Source organism: Pagrus pagrus (genome assembly GCF_965226575.1).
Source record: "Pagrus pagrus genome assembly, chromosome: 15".
Classification (NCBI taxonomy): domain Eukaryota; kingdom Metazoa; phylum Chordata; class Actinopteri; order Spariformes; family Sparidae; genus Pagrus; species Pagrus pagrus.
In genome coordinates, this window is record NC_140199.1 from 23510042 (window position 1) to 23532556 (window position 22515).

At 42.2% G+C, this 22515-nt stretch overlaps 2 protein-coding genes across 2 annotated transcripts in view; one reads left to right on the forward strand and one right to left on the reverse strand.

The window, feature by feature from the left end:
- hpse2 (heparanase 2) overlaps positions 1-798 on the reverse strand; it is a gene marked incomplete at its 5' end in the record, with an annotated part of 63661 nt that extends 62863 nt beyond the window's left edge. Inside the window, one exon of the mRNA XM_084375275.1 lies at positions 380-798. Within this exon, the coding sequence (XP_084231401.1) occupies positions 380-798 (419 nt within the window). The remainder of the gene's footprint in view (positions 1-379) is intronic.
- Positions 799-4760: 3962 nt separating this feature from the next.
- Positions 4761-22447, forward strand: cnnm1 (cyclin and CBS domain divalent metal cation transport mediator 1). The gene is made up of 10 exons (XM_084376096.1): positions 4761-6277; positions 10667-10810; positions 11931-12071; positions 12627-12796; positions 13015-13114; positions 14657-14802; positions 15328-15571; positions 17444-17548; positions 18924-19025; positions 19435-22447. The coding sequence occupies exons 1-10, from the start codon at positions 4807-4809 to the stop codon at positions 19512-19514; spliced, it is 2703 nt and encodes a 900-aa protein (XP_084232222.1). The 5' UTR covers positions 4761-4806; the 3' UTR covers positions 19515-22447.
- Positions 22448-22515: the final 68 nt, after the last annotated feature.

A 22515-nucleotide genomic window follows, 5' to 3' on the forward strand; every position in this document is an offset into this window, starting at 1 on the left:
TCTGATATTTACTTGTTTTAATAATATTTAAAAATAATAATAAAACCTCATAACTAGATTGCATAACTTGTGAAGTGAAAGGGGTCGAGTGTACATATGCAGTGCGTGCTGTACACGAAAACAGAAATAAGCCCGAAATGGAGCGTCTTTGAACCCTCAGCGTCTCCTTATTAAATTATCTCATACATTTAGACTTTGCCATTCTTCAGTGTGGAGCGCTGGATCACTCGGTGCCCTGAGTGAGGAGGAGACGTGCTGGTTCACTCCATGACACATTGAGACAACGTGGCTGCGTGCGTAATATATAACCCTAAAACATTTATGAGGTGGACGCGGAAACAGATCGATGTTGTTGGTGAGCAGAAAATCTCTTTGGTACCTCAGAAAGTCCAGCCAGCCGTCTTTGATGATCGAGGGGTCCAGCTGCAAAGAAAGGAAGTTGTCGTTGAGGACTCTGATCGGACTGCGGGTGTTGACATCCAGGAGAATCAGCGTCCTCTCCATGAAGCCCGGGCGCTTCCCACTGGTTGCAGGTCTCTGATATGTAGAGGAGGAAGAAGAAGAAGAAGAAGAAGAGTAGGAGGAAGAGAGCACAGACTGCACCACAAAAGTAGCCAAAGATGCCAGCCACAGGGAGGACCATGGGGATACGCAAGGTGAGGATTTGGGCATCTTCTTGGTTTGGAGAGCAGGAGGATCCGTGCGCGTAATGAGGCTTAAAGGTGAGAAGAAGAACAAAAAACAAGCGAGAAAACTGCTGCGGCGAAGTTCGATGGTGGTTCTGTACCTCGGCCTCATCGATCTGGGTCTGTCTTCCTGTCTAGTTGTCTCACCCCCTTTGCCCCCCGCCCCTCTGAGTATTTCTGGGCCAGCCTTCCCGGTTGCGAGAGCCAGAAGCTGGGAGGAGGAGAGGAGGCAGCACCGCCCCTCTTAGCTTGTCTGAGGTATGAGAACAAACTGCTCAAAAGTAGTTTTTCTCAGCTCATATGGCTAACAGGACCAAAGTCTCAGGAAGTGATCTCAATATTGATGGTTTGGTTGTGTTGTTGTTATTGAATAAATAAGCTTTTTTTTTTTTAAATTTCTATTTCATGTGTAAATTGTGCAATAATCGAAATATAATACTGTAGAAAACCAAATTAAATCCAGCAATAAAGAAAAGCTCAAAGAGTTCTTAGTAAAAAAAAAGGCTGCTGCGCATATTTGAGTGAAGAAAAGTCTTTCCATCTTGAAAAAATGCGCCATGTTGGGGACGCACCGATTCATTTTGTAAAGATAAGAATCTGTAATTTATATAAAACAAGAAAGATTCTAATGAATTAGAGGTAAAGCCCAAATGTATAATTTCACGATACTTTCATATGAAAAAATTACTCTGGAACATGTTTTTGGTGCAGTTAAAGGCTGCGTAAAAGCCTATCCGGGAGGTTGAACACACATAAGGTCAGATTTGCCCACCGCGCATTCATTTCGACGGCCTTTACGCATCGTACATAGAGGTCATCCACTCTCATTTTCAGTGCACAATGTGAATGAAATGTTCATACAGAGAATAGAAACTGATCGACCTTCAGTACATAAATCTTCTGGCGACACAGTCCAAGAGAGCACAGGGAGGCCCGCTTCAAAGCCCGAGAAGGTCCAATCTTGTCACCAGCACACTTGATGTTTCTGGATACTACAGAGGCTTTCATATGTTTTGACAGCCAACTGATTGATTGCACATTTGTAAGACCAATGACACAACATGATCAACATGAACACTTTGGCCCGTTTTCAAAAACATTCAAAGCCAATTTGGGATTTTAAGTTCCTACACATGGGACTCACCTATAAACTCTTTATGTGAGTTTTGTCTCCAGATGTTCTCGGAGCGCTGGTGAGCAAAGACACACAGCAAACAACATGCAGGGCGCAGCCTCACCAGGCGGTCAGTGCTGCGTGGAGTGGTCGTTTAAGGTCACTGCTGTCTCACAGATGAGCAGCTAACTACATAAGATTAAAATGTTCCGAGTAAAGACCGCTTTAATCTCTTCAATCCGGCCGACAACACATACTCACGCATACCTGAAACCGCTAAATTATCCGAGGTGTTAACGTTGCAGGTTTTAAGCAGAAAGTTCCCATTAAACGCATTAAAAGAATCCAAGAGGCTGTATTTTGTAATGACGCATCTGTAAAAATAATGTTACTGGCTCAACTTAACGCTTTAGGGCCGTTCTGAGCGCTAGATACACTCCAGAAACACTGATGCGAGTCAAAGATGATCTTCTCCTCTCCATCGCAGAGATCCATAAAGCAGATCAGCGTAAAACCAAGACTGCTCCATGTTGTCATTTTTTCTCAGCTAGAAATTGAAGTTAACATGTGGTTTTAATACAACCCAAGTTTTTGTTTTCAATAGGAAAGTCATATTTGTCATGGCTTTGAGTTCTTGAATTAGCTTTTTAAATATTAAACTGCGCTATGGGACATCTGGCGTGTCATTTATAGTTCTGGAGGATATTTTTTCTGGGAAAAGTAAAAGTAACTTAACCCTAACGAAACATCAGTATAATTGTATAGTATTCCAGGAAGTACGTGTGTGTGTGTCTGTGTTATTATGGTGTGTATTTATATCGACTTTGGAACAAAACTCTTCATATTATTCGCCGTGACTGTCGCGCCATCTTCAGAAGGATGAACTGTAAGTTTTAATTCTTTTAAGATCAAAACTATAAAATAAAACAGCACCATGTCCCTCCTGCACGCACGTAGCTGTCCAGGAAAATATTCGTGTTGTTTTAAACGTGTAGTTGTGCGTTCAGGCAATAACTTGATCGGACAGCGGAGGCCAACCTGAATAAAACCCTCCGATTGAAGGAAAATCTTACCGATGGTCTGAATAATGCAGCTCTTCGAAAACGCACATTTATGTCATTCAAATGTATTTTGCTTAAGTGGACTGAGCACAAATATACAGGTGGAAATACTTGAGCTCAGCTGTTTCTCTTGAGTTTGAACTCAAGTGAAAGATTATTGTCGTCGGTGTTGATTAACTTTTTGATTTATTCTCGAGTTGTGCGCTTTTAGCTTCGTTTGGGATCCCCACGGTTTTTGTTTGTGTTGTACATACGACATTACAGAATATTATATGATAGAATCTGGACACTCTAATGTGTCACTCTAGTTACATTTTTTTCCCCCGAAAATGTTGCTCCACTGCAGAGAAGATTACAACACACTATCAGTTTAGACCGTAGATTTTTTTTTTTTTTTCCAAGTTTAAAAAATTCCGAGAAGAAAATTACCGGAACCTCGGCATCGACAGAAATGTTCCGCAGAGCATCATTAGTGATTTTCGTTGGGAAATTAACTGTACTGACTTTTATGAAGTTTTATCCGACCGTCTCCTGTGTGTTTCAGTTATTATCATTATTACCGTCGACAGATATACACCGACCAAAATATTGTGGAAGCGCCGAGTTTATTTTTAAAACAATATTTGTTTTGTTTTTTTAAATACACTTAGATTATCAAACATTTTTAATCGGCAAACAAATTGTTTAGAACAGACAGAGAGGACGTTGACCGAAGTTTAAAATCAGATGGATTTTAGTTGGTTAATATTTCACCGGTGGTCCTCGGAAACCAGATTGTTCTGTTCTCCTGCGAAACGTCATTTTCCCCCCTCAAATGTCAGGCTGGATGTGTGACTGACGGAGAGCAGACAGTGTTAAAGTGTTTAAGACTTGGCAGAACTCTGTTCTCACCTTTTCCAGCCTCGTAAATCCGTCACACTGTGGTCAGTGAGCTGTGTTGTACGAGGACTTCACTGTAAGTTCAAGAGCAGCTCACCAGAATGGGGTACATTATGATAATAATCATATTAACATCATTAATAATAATAAGCCTGATAACAACAACTGCAGCAATAAACTATTTTCCTTTCCGGTCTTCATTGTGTTTATAATAATAATGCTTCTGCTGACCTTGTTTGACTGAATTCACATTTAGAAATAATCTTAATTTTAAAACCCTTATTCTAAACATTAAGATGAATACTTCACGAGTATGAATACCTCGCTCTTTATGTGTAATATATTCCGTGAGATGTACATTTTTTATGTGATGATCCGTTTTAAAGCTGTAAGATTCGAAATGTGTCCTTTGAATGTGTTGAGAGATTTGTTCAAAGTTGCACATTTCTCAGAACAAAGCAGTTTTCCATGACAAAGAAATGACTCCACACATGATCCCGTGCAACAGGCCTGCTTAAAGTTTTCATATCCACCGAGCTGCAGAGAGGCTGCGACACTTCTCAGGACAGGCTGCTACTGAAACAGCTGATAATGCTGCCATCTAGTGGAGACATCGGAACAGCAAAACAAAACGAGGCATCTTAACTGTGAACTGTTTGAGAATCCAAATCTAATGTTGCCTTTGTTCCTTAAAATAGTCCATAAATGACCTACATTATGTTTATTATGTTAATCTTCCCCCTTTAGTTTATTGTTTGTTCTTATTTTAGTGGAATGTCCTTCTAATATTTGGCCTATTAATGGTTTTCTATGGCTGGAATGGTTGTTTGTGCCCGTGTGTGTCACATTAATCATTCATGATTGGGCATTTCCTGCCTTCTATTTTTAGAAAGTGGCAGAAAGCAAATAAGACAGGCCTACGTCACGGTTTGTCATGTATATTTAAGGACCCTCGTGCCCCCTCCATCCTCTCTCTCTCTCTGTAACACACCCACCCTCTTCTTCATGGATATGGCCACCCAGCTGCTCCATCTCTCCCATCCGCACACCACGTGACCCAGTTCCCATGTCCTTCAGTAGTTCATTCAGCATGATGGCTGCGGATGCTGTGGATGCTCTCGGCTGCATCCTGCATCCGCGCCGGCTCTCTCTCCTCCTTTTCACCGTCACCGTCTCCTCTCTGCCGGCCCCGACAGCAGCGCTGCTCGGCGTCCGTCCGGAGGACACCCAGAGCGGGGAGCTGTCCGTGCAGGACGGGATACTGAAGGCAACCGAAGGGACCCGCTTCCTGCTGAGGGTGTACTACTCCGCATCTCTGGCTGCGGAGCATCCCAACAGCCTGAACATCAGCGGCAGACCTGACGCCGCTCCTGCCGCTCCGTGGATCGCGTTTATAGAGGAACCAGGCGGGGACAGCCAGGACCCGGAGAGGCGGCTCCGGTCCAGAGGGAATCCATGCGAAGAGGAGAACGCCCGGAGCTCTGACATCGAGCTGTTGGGCTCTTTCAGATCCGCCTCAAGTCATAACTCAGTTTTAGTGGAGCTGCTCGCTAAAGACCTGCGCAGAGGCGAGGTGATCAAATACTACTCCATGTGCGCCTTCGATGGAGTCAAATGGGAGCATTACAGCACTAAAGACTTCTGGTTGGCGGTGGTGGAAAGACCTCCAGAGGCAGATGTTTGGCTCCAAGCGGGGGTCTCTGTGCTCCTGTTGGCGCTGTCTGCGCTCTGCAGCGGGCTGAACATCAGCATGCTGGCCCTGGACCCTGTGGAGCTGCGGGTCCTGCAGAACAGTGGCACCGAGAGGGAGCAGAAATACGCGCGGAAAATAGAGTCGGTGCGTAAACATGGGAACTACATCCTTTGCACTGTGGTGCTGGGCAACGTGCTGACAAATACGTGCTTTGTGGTGTGGATGTGCCAGATTTTAGGAATGACTGCCCTCTCCACTGCCTCGTGCACTTTGGGGATATTCTTCATTGGGGAGATTTTACCTCACTCCGTGGCCTCCAGGCACAGCCTCGCCATCGCCTCCAAGACCCTCTGCGCCACCCGCCTGCTGATGCTGGTGTTCTTCCCCATCGCCTACCCAGTCTCCAAGATTCTGGACATCATGCTGCACCAGGAGATCAGCAGCTTCTACACCAGGGAGAAGTTGGTGGCCATGCTGCGCGTCACAGACCCGTACCACGACCTGGTCAAAGAGGAGCTCAACATCATCCAGGGCGCCCTGGAGCTGAGGACCAAGACAGTGGAGGACGTGCTGACCCCGCTGTCAGACTGCTACATGCTGTCCTCGGACGCCGTGCTGGACTTCTGCACCATGTCGGACGTGATGCAGAGCGGCTTCACGCGGATTCCGGTGTACGAGAACGAGAGGTCCAACATTGTGGACATCCTGTTCGTCAAAGACTTGGCCTTCGTGGATCCTGACGACTGCACTCCTCTGAAGACAATCACTCAGTTTTACAAGCACCCCATGCACTGCGTGTTCAATGACACCAAGCTGGATGTGATGCTGGAGGAGTTTAAAAGAGGTAACATGTCCTCAACATGAGAGTAACTTGTGAGTTAGAGTTGTTGAGTGTGTGAGGCGCCATGTGGATGAGAGTCTGGAGGCTTCCTCCTGCCACCTACCAGCTCAGTGTTCTTTGAAGTGACTGTGCACTTAAAGAAAAGTCTCCAGTGCAGAAGTCAGTATACACATCAGTCCATTGGCTCTCAGTGGGGCTGCCAGTAAAGCCCTTTGATCCCCAGAGTACTGAGAGCCATATGTGAAATCTGATCCAGTGTCACACAGTGAGGGCGGTTCAGCCAGAGGTTAGAGGCTACCCAGGACCAGAGTGGGGTTATCTTAAGAATTTATGTAGTAACAGTTACTTTCCCATGACAATAATACTGTGAACTTTATCTACCCCCACCACCCCTGCTTCTTCCCCCTCCTCTGTATGATGTGTATCAGTTATCAGATGTACACTTTAAAGGGGCGCTGTGAAGTTTTGGAGAAGAGATTCAAGCTCAGAATTTTGATATTTGTAATAATACAAACCCAGAAAAATCTGCTGTTTACATGACTGAATGAACAAGCTGTCCTCAGAGGAAAATAAGGTCACCAGAACACTGTTTGAAGCTAGAAAGGTGGCAGGGTCCGCCACATATAAACAAAGTGAAACAGTATGAAATTGTGTCCTTTAAGGTCAGTTTGTCTATTCAGTTTATTCAGTCATGGAAACGAAAACAGTTTGATTTTTCCCTCTGATATTTTATTCCCTCAAAACTACATAGTGCACCTTTCAGGTGAACTTGATCTGTTGATAATGAGCTGAGCAGCAATGGAGGCGTCTCTATCTCCCTCTGACTCATGCCTCCTTTTGTCTGATAAGCATCTTTTCCTGATAAAGTGCATTCACAGTATTACAGCACTCACGCGGCGATAGCATCTCTTCACTGCCGAGCAAAAGTGTGTCGCCTCTCCCCGGGGAGTCTTGATGATAACACTGAATGTGATCGTGAATTGATGTTGTGTGGCGCCTCAGCAGCTCAAACTGCTCCCCTGACAGTGTCACAGGGTAAAACGGAGACATATGAGAGGCCACTGGAGCGACTGTTATGTAATGATTCATTGGCATTGGCTCACGTTGCTGGGATTAAGATGTAAATCTGTTTCATTGACAAAGAAAGCGTCATAGATGTCAGTCGGACGCAGCTGTCATCCAATCAGAATGTTAAAGGGGGACATCATGAATTAGTTTGCCACTTACAGGTCAGGAGGTTCACCGCTTTATTTTGTTTCAGATGATGAAGGATGGCTCTGGTCAGACACAAGTCATCCATGGGCTCAGGTCTGACCCTGAATCTGTGTTATTTATAAATAAGGTCAGGTGAAAAGGTGAAGTTCACCTTTCCACTGTTTGTGCATGCATAATTGTCAGCCCGCCCCGCTGCGACTTTGAAGCTTCTTGCACTCTGTAGGTCGTCTCCGTGCAAGCCTGCAGAGCGACCATGAAAAATTCAGCTCCAACCTTTCCCTTCCTCTCTCTGTCGCCTCCTTCTTACTCTGCTCTCATGGATTAAACCTCCTGCTGTTCAGGAAGCCTGGCAGGAGGCTGTCAGGGTGTCTCACTGAGAAGGGTGACAGGCCGGGGTGATGTCTGTGTTACAGGAGAGGATGGAAATGTCACCAGCAATGTAAGGAACCTAAGGGAACCAGGGAGGACTGCAAACATTCAAAACAATGGGAATACATGCATACAAAAATCACGCTTTAGCTTTCATACAGCGAGCTGTGCAGCGACACAAACCCTGCTGTAGATCTTAAATATTTGGGGTCAGATATTTTATCAGTGGTCGAAGAAGTATTCAGGTCATATTCTTAAATAAAAGTAAGTAAGTAAAAATCGCAATAGTCACAATAACAGTGATATTAAGAAATTAGGTATTGAAATTATGTTAATAATACACATATGATAATCTCGTCTGAATAATGCAGGTAAGATGTTCGGTCTTGTGCGTCTTTTGTTTATCAGCCTTTTCACTAGTAATTTAGTGTAACTGTTCTTTTTGTTCACTTTAGTTGAACAGTTATGGTTACAGACTCTCTCTCCGCTTCCCTATACTCTATTTTGAGGGTAATTTATTTTCAAAAGAAAAGAGACAAAACAAACAGTAAACAAAGATAAAGTTAGACTTGATTGCTCGCATCTTGTTCAAATCAGATTTAAATGGAAATAACGATACTGTTATCGTGAATTTGCCAATTATGATGTTCAAGTCCTGCATTATAAACTAAAGCTACGGCGAATGATTAGTTTCACTGTAAGTTAATCTGACAATTATTTTCTCAATTGATTGATTAGTTGTTTGGTCTATAAAAATGTCAGAAAATGGTGAAGAATCATTTCTTGTCTTGTCCAAACAACGAGAAAGCAAAAACAAAAACAGGAATCAGAAGAATAAATAAAAATAAATCGATTTTCAAAACACTTGACGATTGATTTTATAGTCGACAGCTAATAGATTAGTCAATTAGTTGTTGCAGCTCTACTAAATTTAGTAAAATACAGGGGGATTATGAACAAAACTTGCACCTGCAGAATGGCTCCTGTTAGTGTTGTATTATTATATTATTATAAACTGATCATGTGTTTTGTACATAAAATCTTAACCTGAACAGAAACAGGTAACTATAGGAATTAAATAAATGTAGTAAGAACAAGTACCTCAAAGTAGACTATTTGAGTAAATGTATTTAGTTACTTTCCACAACTGCATACAATTCTGCTAAAGAAACCTTTTATTACACTAAACAATACACTATACAATACAGTGATAAAAGATAATGTGTGCATACGTTGGTGTTTGTGCATGTGGGTAACACATGGAGAAAAGGCAGCTGCAGAGATACAAACAATGCATCCTGTCATGTCATCTACAGTCCTGCAATGTTTGCAGAAAACACAAATGTACACAAAATGCACAATCATATGCAAACACATTATGCCCAATATAAAACAACACATAGACTGGAGGAGACGGGGAAACTGGTGGAGCAGAAACATTTGCAAAAGGGACATCCATGGTAGACCCAGCTTTGCCTCGGGCATGTGTGTCTGCGTGTGTACGAGTCTGGTAAGAGTGTGTGTGTGTGTGTCTGTGTCGTACTGCATGAGTATTATGTAACATATGAATGATGTAATGCGGTGCCCGGGCACGTCAGCAGCTGATGGCAAAATCCACCTCTGACTCACCTGAGCTCTTCAGACAAGCTGACCCAAGCTCTGGGTACAAACTCACCACCTCAGCCAATCTCCATGCAGACCAGAGCTGCATGTTTCGAGATGGCTTCCTGTCAGTCAATCAGGATGTTTTTCTTTCTTGTTGCAGTGGATTAAAGCATTTGATCCATTTTATCCCTTGGCGGTGATCCCCTAAATCGGGCCATCTCATATGAGCCACTGATTTTGTTCGAAGTGAGGTCGGAGACTGTTGATACGTTTCTGTTGAAAGCCGTGTTCTAGTGACATCATAAATTTGGTTAGATAACTTATTTGGTCACCAAACTGAACTATGTGTTGACCTAAGAAGAGCCCAGACAGTAACTGTTATGATGATGAGGCAAAATACATTAAGCTGAGTAGATTTTTTTTAATATCTGTGCTTTTGGTGAGTTGAAAAAGAAAATAATCCATGCTGTAACGGTGCTGCAGCGTGTTTTTTAGCGTGTTCCTGGTCATTTTTCCTGTTCTCTCCTCGTGATGTACGAGTCTAGTGGCATCTTTTAACTTCTTGTCACATTCGCTTTATTGACTCGCTCCGGAGATGCTGCTGGCGAGCTGCGTCATTGTGTCTGGCAGGGTTGTTATGTTCACTCAAACAGAAAGGGAGCTGCTCATGTGATGTATAAAGTGTGTATGTGTGTGTGTCTGTGTGTGTGTGGTCTGTATACATGCGTGTTTACAGAGGTGGCAGCAGCATGGGCAGTTTCGTCAGCAAATGCAGGCATCCCCAAGACTTGATTGCGTAATCTCAGTGTTTACGTAAGGGCCAAGTCTTCCAAACTGTCAAAGTGTCTCCAGACTAATCCCCCCCAATGCCCACTTGCCTTTTTGTCTGAGACACACACAAACAAACTCACACACACACACACACACACACACACACACACACACACACACACACCCACGAGGGCACTCCTGACATTGAAATAATTCCAAGCTCTAACAGAGCTGTCTCCTGTGTGTTTATGGTCTCTCAGCCCAGTTGGTGTTTTAATGCTGATTTTCATCTTGACTGCACAGATCCAGTTGGAGGCTGTTGACTCGTGTTATTTTTATCCCACTGTGACGTTTCCTCTCTCCCATTTGCATGAGCAGCTTGTAATGAAATATTTTAACTCGCCCTTTTTTCTCTCTCTCTGCTGACCACAGGTAAGTCCCACCTGGCTGTGGTGCAGAGGGTGAACAGCGAAGGCGAGGGAGACCCCTTCTATGAAGTGATGGGCATCGTCACCCTGGAGGACGTCATCGAGGAGATCATCAAGTCTGAGATTGTGGATGAGACGGACCTGTACAGTACGTACGGCGCATAAACACGCTGGTGATGAAAGTGTTTTTTGGTGCCACTGCTGCATTAGCTGTGAATCAATTTTATTATATTTCCAGGCCTCACGCTGAATAGATTTTCTCTCAGTCTGTTCAGCTCTGCGGTTCACAACATCACTGCTAAATGCTCAGTCCAGCATCACGCAGTATATACTGTTGCAATATTGCACTAATAGTCCATTGTAATTATTTCTCTTCTTCCATCCTCTCTCCATATTTCTCATTAAACTATTGATCCAACCTTCTCCCCCCTGTTGTTCGCAGCTCCTTGCTGATATATAATATGATACATAATTAAATAATGTGAATAAATGGCCCAGTCTGGCAGATAATCACCATAATCCGCTCATCTTTAATTGGCTGGAAAGGCTCTCCACAGAGAGACATTCAAATGTCAAACTCCCATCATTTCACAACTAATCTTTCGCCTCAATGAATTCTACTATTTGTTTGCCACAATTAGGGAAAAATATCTTTTTATTATGTGAAAGCCTCCTGCTCCCAGAAGAAATGAGCAGAACATTTTGAAGTGCGCTACGATTTTAATTACATGCAGTGTGTTCATGGGTGCACTTCTGTGGGTGTTCATAAACTCTGTTTTTCTTGTGTGCGTGCGTGTGCATAATTATGTGTGTGTGTGTGTGTATATATAGCACAGGGGAGCTAATCTCTCCAGACCTAGCACTTCAGGCATTTATAACGCCAGCTGTTCCTTCTGCAGCTTCGATGTATTTAATGGAATAGGTTTAATACCGCTCGCATCTGCAGAGGTTAAGTCAATTTATCAATCAGAGGTGTGTTTGCACAGATAATCTGAAGCTATCTGCAGCTGTTAATAAACATACGGAGAGAAATCATGTCAGTAAATCCCTCTGAGGTGGTTGTTAGCATGCAGGATATAAAGCTGCATCAACTAATGAGGTCAGTGGCACCTGTAAATAGTTGCTAATTCCTTGTAGCGCCATCATGAATACTGTATTTATGTGGTATATCCAGTCAGACCGATTAAGAGTAACATCTTTTCCTCCCCCAGCTATTACCAGAGCACATATAAAATATGAAATCTGTCCTTTTTGATGTGTGTCCACAGCTGATAATCGCAACAAAAGGCGAGTATCCAACCATGAGAGGAAGCAGCAGGACTTTTCAATCTTCAAACTGGGAGAAAATGAGCTGAAGGTGAAGATCTCACCACAGCTGCTGCTCGCAACACACCGCTTCTTGGCTACAGGTAGCACTGTATGTGTGTTTCCACATGTGTGCATGTACTGTACGCAGTAGTGTTGTCATGATACTGGAATTTCTTACTGTGATACGATCAATACCTTGGTCAGGTCGGGTAAACATTTAGCAAAAAGAAACAATGCGTTTCAATTAAATCAATATTAGGTTTTCCTTCAGGCTCTCTTCCTGTTGATGATGACATTCTCAAGGTCCTTCATGGTCAGGTGATCGTGGAAGGCGTAGAACAGGATGTGTTTCAACTATATACATGTATATTTCAGTTGAAAACATTCAAAAATTGCCTCATCAATCAAAACTGCAAAAAAATAAAAATTGAAACCATTTAAAATATTCAGTATATGAATCAATGTCAATGTATCAATTATCAATATGTTTGACAACATTAGTACGCAGAGTGTTTGTGTGTGCACACAGTGGATGGCGGGCTGAATGGAGGATAAGTACATGTGACAGGGAACAAGGCGTTCTCTCTTTGACTCTATTTTTGCTGTGTTTTTGTGATTTGTGTGTGCCTGGGTGTCTACATGCATCCATCTTGTAGAGGTGGAGCCTTTCAGGCCGTGTCACCTGTCAGAGAAGATCCTGCTGCGTCTCATCAAACATCCCAGCGTTGTGCAGGAGCTCAAGTTCAACCCCAAGAACAAACATTCTCCTCAACACTACCTCTTTCAAAGAAACAAACCTGTCGACTACTTTGTCCTCGTTCTGCAGGTAAATCCCAAACTCTGCTGCTGCTTTTTAAACCAGACACAGAAGGGTAGCTGCAGAGGAATAATAAACACCATCATAACAATCTGTGCTTGATGCTTTCATAATTACTGTGTTTTTCTGCATATTCTCTGTATGGGTGGCACCATTAGATGAGTAATCAATTCAGTGTCACACCATGAGCATCGAGCTCATCACTAATGGCTGTGTTGACATTGCAGGGACGGGTGGAGGTAGAGATAGGCAAGGAGGCTCTCCGCTTTGAAAATGGAGCGTTTTCCTATTACGGCATGCCAGCACTCATCCCGCCCCTGCCTATTGGTAAGTAAGTGCACATATGAAGCTATGTAGATCAATGGTTTTCGGGGACTCGCAATGAGGGTGATGGCACTGATGATGGCAAAAAGAGAGAGTTCAGCAATAATAATCATAAAATGAGTGCAGAGCCGGTGGTGGACCAGTTTTTGCAGTCTAAATCCCACCCAATGTCTGTGTAGCATCAGCCTGCAAGAGCAGCAGCAGCAGCAGCCGTGGGAAGTAAGTAATTAAAAGAAGTGATTTCAGAGAATTTCCCAGTGGAAGGACATGACCTGCACAGGATTATATGAAATCCAGCTAAGACTGCAGAGCAAGCAGAAAGCCTCTCTCTCTCCCTCTCTCTCTCTCTCTCTGTTTCTTGTGTGCATGTTTTGCATGTGCTGTGTTCAGCGTTCAGGGTGAGCTTAAAGCAATTTGAAAGACCCCATTAAATATTTTTAAATCCCTTCTGAGGACATTACAGAGTCCAGAATTTTCTCTTAAGCAGCCACCAGTAGTGTCACATCTAACAAGAGCTGTTTTTTTACTTTCACCCTCTCTCTGAGTCATTGCTCACCAACACACTTGACAAGAACAGTATTTCCTGCCACTCAGCGAGAAAAGTGCTCACCTCAAAATTCAAGCAGAATATAGGCCAGAAGAAACGACCTGCATAACAAAGTACCTCTATGTCCAACACCATCAATCATCTTTTGAAAGCATGTTATATACACAAAGTAGATGTTGAAGTTCATGGTTTTGCCTCCCTTGTGCTTTTTCTCTCCTCTCTCCTGGCACTCCTGAAAGGATGATTGGTGGTTGGTGTTGCCCGTATTTAAAGGGTTATACCACCATTTAACTCATGAAAGTGTTTTATTCCACACATTCTTCTTTCTTTTCCAAACCTGGCACCCACATTACCCACAATGCAACTCAGCCACTGAGTCACTGGAGGAAATTTATAAGGTTACATGCAGTTTCTTCTGGAGTAACAAAACAAATTTCTACTACTTTCTTCACATGTCCAGTATGCTCCCCAAGACCTGTAAACACACTTTAATGTGTAGAGTTAGTGGAGTTACCCTTTGTGAGAATGCAGCTGTGACAATCATAGAGTTTTTTGTCTTTTTGTTCCATCCTTTGTCTACTTGTATTAAGGATGGAGGTCTGGCTTTGTTTGTTAGTTTAGTTTATGCAGTTTTTGTACGATTTAGGGCAAGCAGCCTAAAAAAGAAGGAGCGGTTGTTAAGTCACTGGGTCTTGCTTTGGTGCCAGACTGTGGTGGCATCTGCATTGAAGTCATTGTCAATGGGAGATGCATGAAGAAATACACTAAGACCAAACATATCTACATTGCATGACCTCTAATTGAGAAATGCCTCCACAAAATGAAAGAACACATTTCAGAGAGTAAACCACTGACAGGGCTGATAAAATTGTAACCAAATGGGGCAGATGCGACCAAATACAAAATAAATCAGTCGGTAACCTACTCTCTGAAGTGTGTTCTTGATGTACAGTATGAAATGAAAACTAAAAGCATGTTTTCTGTTTTCTTCTGTGCAGGTCAGAGGTATAGCTCCCGGGGCAGTGGTCTGAACCAGTCAGATTTATTGCTAAGCGGAGGCAGTGTGGGTCAGCTCTCTACAGGAGGAGGGGTCTACTTACCAGACTACTCCGTCCGACAGCTCACAGACCTGCAGATCATCAAGGTTGCAAACAGAAATGCCTGCACATACAAGACAGATATTTGAAAAACATGAAACACTGTTATTATGAACTCATTAAGTGTACAATTTCCTGCACAGTTTAGAGGACGGAGGGTAAAAAAAAGGGAGCAAAAGCCAAACAACTGCACATTTAAGCTCCCTCCATTTAATCTTCGAAATTCCCGAAAATGCAAAAACTGCAGCGTTTGCCTTTGATATGTCGTAATCCCTGATTCTGACTGAACACAGACATCCTGTCTCTTGCTCTCTCCTCTCCATACATCCTCTTTCCTTTAATCACTGGGGATAATTGTGCTCCGTTTCAACCATGAATATGTTAAATGTTGGATTTGCCCTTTCACTTCATCTCTCCTCCACTTTCTCTAATAAAGTGTATAAAATGAAATAATAAAATGTTTCCTCTTTTCCATGTGCACTGGGGTTAAACGGGCATAAAGGCGGTCATGTATGCACACACACAGATATAATGCTGATGTCACTGAACACTTGTTTTCGATGTCTAAACAGATCACTAGAAACCACTACCAGAATGCCCTGATGGCCACCAGGATGGACAGCTCCCCTCAGACACCAGACCCAGTGGACCCTGATGTTAAAGGGAGGCCTCCGGTCCCAGAGGCCCGCTCACACAGCATCGCCCTCCCCCTCACGCACACACACACTCGACTGGGGTTGGCACGCCTTGCACATCTCCATCCCCACGGTGGCCTTCACAACACCTGCCAGCTCAATGCGAGAAACCGTATCGTTCGTAAGTACAGGAGATCGTTTACTGTTGACTGTGTGTTTTGTATATATAAATATATCAATTTTTCACTTTATAATATCACAGTTTTAATAATTATCGGGGTAGTGTGACACCCCTAGTTGGATTATGATTATTGATGCATTAATGTGTTTATCTCTTTAATGTTAAGGTTTATTGTCTCTCATGTGAGAATTCGGTCATGGATTAAATTATTAAAGTGGTTTAACTACACTTTCTATAGTTTATCTGCTGGGTAGCTTGTGAATTTCCCCTAAGGAATCAATGAAGTTACATCTTACGCTATAATATGACATCATAATTTATTTGTTGGCAATATCTTGTATAACTGAACTAAATCTGCAAAGTTACTGGTAAGCAAAATTGTAAAATAAATGAAGTGGAGTATAATATTTGCCTCTGAATTGTAGAGGAGTAGAATTTTAAAGTAGCAGAAAATGGAAATACTCAAGTTTAGTATAACTACCTCAAAATTGTATATAAGTACATTGCATGAGAAAATGTACTTAGTTACATTCCACCACAGTGTAAATGGTTTGTAACAGCATGTTGACCATACAGATTCTGTTTACATTACTATGGTGGGTTGGTTTAAGTGCTTAAATCATTCGTCAGTTAATCAATTAGGCCAAAAAATTGATCTACGACCATACTGATTATCAGTCAACTGTTGAATTGCTGCTCTCAGAGGTTGCCTTTAAAATTAATACAATTCTGAAGGAAGCAGAGAAATTTTCAAGATTTTGGTTGAATATAATCAAGCATGAAGGTTGGAGGTCAGCTATCCATAGCCTACATCCACATATATAATCATATGGACTTCCCATATCCTCCTTACCATGGTCAGATCAAATCTACCCGACGTCCCCATCTCCTCCATTTTCTCTCAAATCTGTTTATCCCCCTCCTCAGATTAATACTTGGTTTCTTTCATGAGATCTGATGATTTCTCCTGTCCACTTTTAGTGACATTTAGCTGTGATGGTTCTACGTTTGCACTCACTATAGTCTCTTTTAATAAGAGCTACGCCAAATCCTTGAAACGTAATGGATTTTGCCTCATGAGGCTCAATATAAATTTCACAATTCACTGGACTGGTAGAGACTTCCTTTAAAGTGGAAGAAAGAAAAGGTTCAAAGGGTGAAACATGCTGATTGGAGTGCTTTGTGGGCTAAGGGCCAAAAGCCTGTCAGACAGAAGGAATGCATGATGAATGTTTGATGCTCTGCTTGGTCAGAGGCATCCTGGAAATTGATGCTCTGATGACTGACAGGTCCAATGATAATACATTCTGTAAAGCGCTGCAAAAAAGTTAATTTCAATAATTTTTCACTATATTTACTATTTTTAAAAGTAAAGATTACTATAACTCTAACACACACACAGTAGTGACTCACTGGTGCAGACATGGCATCAACCAATCTGTACTGGTTTCAGGGCTTAAAGGATTTCCCACATACCATCTGTCTTACGCTGTGTGTGACACGCCACCCAGTTTGTGTGTGTTTGTGTTAGCGTCATTAAGAAAATTCACTGGACAGATGGTTCTGTTGGTTGTCAATAAAAAAGGTCCAGATATGTACGGCCAGGTTTTACTGTATGTTCAATCACAACGCCACAGATTTCACCAATTAAGTCCCTTCTGTTGTTTTGAAGCTTGTCTTTAGTTCAAATTTAGATTTCTTACTCTTCACCCTTAATTTGTTCCCACTCTCATATTTAACTACTTACTGGCCTTAAAACTGCCTGATGAAAAGAAGCCAGCTCTCTACCTCCCTCTATAGGCAGATTTGCTAACCAGCTGCTGTTATGTGGCTACTTGCAGTTGGCTGATTGGTCTCATTCTCATTTCACAGGCAGTAAATCTGATGGGCAGAGGAGTCCCAATGATACTGTGTTCCTCCGCATGGATGAGATTCCCTACATCCACGAGGACCGACCGGAAAGTTATGGAGAGGATGGTGAGTGCTGCTCCACATCCTCAATTCCTTTCTCAGTTAAAACTCAAAACTGGCTTATACTGTAGCTCGTTCCTCTGCAGAAGGACACAATGTTTCTTCCTCCTTTGTTGTGTATATTTTAGTCACCGGTTCAAAAAGTGTGCATAGATCAGTTTCTATTCATTTTCTATTTACTTCCTCTTCAAAAGGATAAAAGACGTCAAAAAAAGGAACACGCCAGGCAGTGGAATTAAATTAGATCAAAGAATTTCATCTTAAGGAGTCTTTATTTAAAGTGAGACTATGTGACTTCTTAAAGAGGAGTCTTCCTTTCTTCCTTGGTCTGCAAATGAATACTTTAATTCACCTTCATTAAAGGAGCACTATGTAGTTTGCATTGACTTTCAATGATTTTTAGTTTTGCCTAAACAAACTCTCTTTGTTTTCATGTCTGAATAAACAAACTGATCTTAAAGGACAACACAATTTCATTCTGTTTTACTTTGTTTATATTTGGTGTTGTTGCTACAGCTTTACTTTGTCTGGTCTGACCAGTAGCTCGTGGTGGCTAATGTTAGCAAATGTTATGTAGATATTGCTGCTGTGAGTCAGATCGCTGGGTTTATGAATTTTCTTTACTTTTACTGAACATTAGCGTGTCATATTTAAATTATTTCTATTAATCAAATTCCTCACCAGGAGATATGTTTGTTGTTTCCTTCTTGTGATCCCATTCTACTTACACTAAGTCGTCACCCATGTACTCATCCCAAGCTTGTTCTGTGGCTGCATTTTCAACAGCACAAGCGCTAGTGAAAGGTCATAGAAATATTATAGAACTACCACAGGAAGCAGTGTGCCTCGCTACTACTTGTCATTTTGTTAATTAAGTTGACAGTACTCTATAGAGCAGAAGCAACTAAAATGTGTTAGTAGGCTAATATTCATTCATTTTGTCTGTTTGTAAGCCAAATACATACTTTTTTCACCTACCTATGAGATTAAAAAGGGTTATTATACAATTGAGTATTAGGCTAGCATAAAGGTTAGATAGTGTGAAAGAACCCATCAGAAGGGCAGGACCGAGAGAAAAAGGCACAATTACAAATCTGCCTGCTGCTTCAGCACCACAGACAGCAGCATGGATTTATCAATACATAGCACAGTTAGGCTACTGATGTTTCACAGCACAGCATAGATTGTAACTGTACCAAACCTCACTCAGATGAAGGATCAATGAGTCAGGCAGACTAGACTGACATATTCAAGTAAACAACCCCTCTGCACTCTCTGTTACTAGGGGATGGAGAGGGGGGATGGCAGGTTAACAAGGGAGATGGATCCCCCCTCATATCAGCTGCTACCTAATCATCCTCTGTTAAACTTCCTCCTTCAGATGTGCCTGCGGAGTCTCAGCCATCCACCTCCCCCTTCATCAGCTCTCTGTCTCTGTCCAGCTCCGAGGAGAACATCGGCAAAAAGATACTGCGCAAACTGAGTGAGTGAGCCATTTGTCACGAACAGCGATGCAGCAGCACACCCACACACACCGTCAGATGTGCGCAAACTTTCCTTTCAGACCCAGGAACGATGCTGCTCGTATCTTAGCAACAGGTGATGTGTCGTGTCCCTCGCAGCAGCCTACTCCTTCCTGCAGAGCAGATCCTCCAGATGCAGCTGTCCCCGTTGGCTCAGATACAATATGACTCATTTATCGTTATTTATTCATTTGAGGCTGTGCTGCTTCATTCAGCTGATGTTAATTCAGTAAGCGGTAAATCAGAGGTAGTTTCAGAACAATCTCATGGAAGTAAAGCAGACGTAAAGACAGTATGTGGGCTATAGTTTCAGGTATTCTGACCAGTAACGACTCACCTAAACTTCAGCATGTTCTCCTCTGTCTCCAGGCAACAAGAGGAGGAAAAAGTCCCGCGACGGTGAAAAGAGTTTGGAGGAAGGTTCAGAGCACCTGCCAGTGACAAGCTAGCACAGTGTTACTGAGGAATAGGGGTGAAGCACACTCCTTCTTCCTCCTTATCATTTACTGGTTTTCCCTTCTGAACAGCCACCCCTTCCCTCCGTTCTCCGACACAACTCTCACAGGAGACTGAGCCATCTTACATGTTGTAGCCACCAGTATTTCTCAGGTCCCCACTGGCAACTCTGACCCACCTCTGCCCCGACTTCACACCCTTAAAGTGACTCTAAGTGGGACGCATCTGGAAAAAAAAACTTGATTGGACAAATCTAAACAAGGTAGTATTGGATTTATCCAGCCTTTCACTGGACTGTGTGGATCTCAGCAGGTTTTCATCACATTTTGTGGGGAAACCGTGTCCATGTCAGCTTTTTATAGCAGCTCTATCCATGTTAACATTGAATCATTGGATGCTACTCAATCTTTCAACAAGGTCCTTAGATAATATCTGAGCCAGCTAAGAACCTTTTACTTGATCTTACACTGAATACAACCGTATTTATTATTTATTTGTTATTATGAGGCAGTTCCCACATAATGAAAATGTTTATTTGCACAGGGAACTGTTCTAGTGTCGCCATAAGGGTGCCGCCTACTGCCAACACAACCCGACACACTAGAGAAAAAGCCACGAGACAAGAGCACAATTTTTACACCAGATTCAACGAAAAAGCCATAAATGATTTCCAGCTGAAATAACTGCTTATCTATACATTGAGCTGCATTCCTGTGCTAGACTTAACACAATTTCTTACCTGGTTTTTATACGGAAGTGTCCGAATTACCAAAAGTAATTTGAAGATAGCAATATAAGTCATCTTGCGTACTGTTGATGGCTTGAATTTATCACGTCAAACCCCCCCGTACAGCAGATGCATCCTTCCTGCGCAAATGCATGTGTCCTACATAGTCAGTTTGATATGTCTCTTCCCATTTAAACATCCCGTCTCTCTGCATATGTAGCTGTACGGCAACAATCAGAAACACTGTCACGTCTCCATCTTTTCTCTTTTTCAATCATTAGCCTGTTGTTTGATTGCATTTTGTAGAATACGTAGGAGCGATCAACTTCATACCATTAGCGACCTCATAGCCCACATTTCTATGTACAGCTCATCTCTCACAGGGTCAGTCACTAAAGCTGCAGACACCAATTATAAATAAGCTAGGGGGTTCTAGGGGGTTCTAGGGGGTTGTGGGATCTTCGGGGTTTAGAGATCCAAATGGATATTATATGAGTATTCTCGAGGAAGAGTAGTTGCTACTTGCATGTTCCTTTATGCTGCTTTCGCCGTAGAATTACCTCTGTAGAAAGCCCTGTGTTTTCATATGCATGCTTTATCTAAAAGGATGCATGAATCGGATTAAACCAATCTGCAGTCTCGCCACAGAGGTGCAGTGTGTGACTTACAGACATCTTAAGCGACTGTAGATTTTAAAATGAACCAGCGGACTGAAGTTCTAATCGCTGAAGTAAAAAGATATAGGTAAAATAGACCATAGTCGCATGGCGGCATTCTCCTCTGATATCACGCTCAGGGTGGGAAGATCAAGTGTTGTACTGCTGTGTGGCATTTTTCATGTCAGATAAACAAAGGGAATCTGACAAATTGTTAGCAATTCACTGCTTCCTGATGGTCAGCAAGTCAAAAGACATCTGTATCTGTGTCAGATGGCAGCAGGGTGAACAGACTGTGGCTGTGGTGGGTGTTGTCTGTTAGTATCCTTTGGGATCTGTGCAGCCACCTCGACTTACCAATATCACTGATGCTCAGTAGATGTTTAACAATGATGTTCTGTTTTAATATTTTAAACTTTTTGTCTCATATTTCAGACTTTATATTTCATAATGTATTTTTTGATCTCATAATTTATTTTTTGTATCTCGTAATTTTGACTTTGTAATCTCAGAATTTTGACTCGTCTCATATTTAGGACTTTTTGTTTAATAATTTTTATTTTTTATCTCATAATTTCTTCTTTCATCTCATAGTTTTGACTTTTTATCTTATAATTATGACTCCCCGTGGGAATCTTAGTTTTCATCTTTTTTTTCTTTATCTGGCAGAAATGGGCTTCCATACTGATCAATCAGGAAACGGTGAAATGATAATGTTCTGTTTGATTCCCCACATTTACATGACTTCTAACCTGGAACATATCAACAGAAAATGTGAGCTTCCCACCCTGAGCGTGATGTCAGAGGAACACGGCCATCCTGTGAATACGGTCTAGTATACCGCAGTAATGTGAGTATAGCAAAGAAGAACAAACAAACAAGGCTGCGATTCTCATTAAAGGCAGTATTCATGTTTAGCTGATGCACAAGGGCACTTCAGCAGAGGGTCAATGGACAATGCTGCTCACTGAAGGAAGATTTTAAGCCATTGTTTCTAGAAATCATCTATTGCTGCAATAATGAAAGAATGATTTGATCATTTTAGTGGCAGCTCAAGTTGGACTACGCTGTGCTGCATTGTGACAACTTGGCAGGTACACTGCTGCACAGAACAGAGAGAGATATGAAAGAGGAAAGCAATATGACGCACGCTGACGTCAAGCCACCGCCTCTCTTCAGACACACACACACAGGTGGTGTTTGGGGACACTCGGTGATATAATTCATTCTGCCTGGTAAGGCTATTGAAGTACAAAGGATACTGCACTGCTGAGCTTTTCACATTGACCCCTGTATGTACACAGTGCATGCAACTGGGAAGTCTTTTGATCTGACAACTGCCTCTGAGTGAGAGGATTTGTGTGAATCAGAAACTCAGTTTTGCATATTTCTAAGGGTTGCTATACTGTTTGGGGTATAGGTAAAGATGCATTTTGTAATGTAAAATTCAGATGATTATATAAGTTACCCAAAGATATCAAGAGACAGAGCATATGATCTACACAAGGGATGATTAAATTATTAATAAATTGACTGAACTATTGATCTTGTCTATTTGTTTTCTTTTCATGATGTATATTTGTCCAATTAAAACTACTGCAGAGTGTGTAC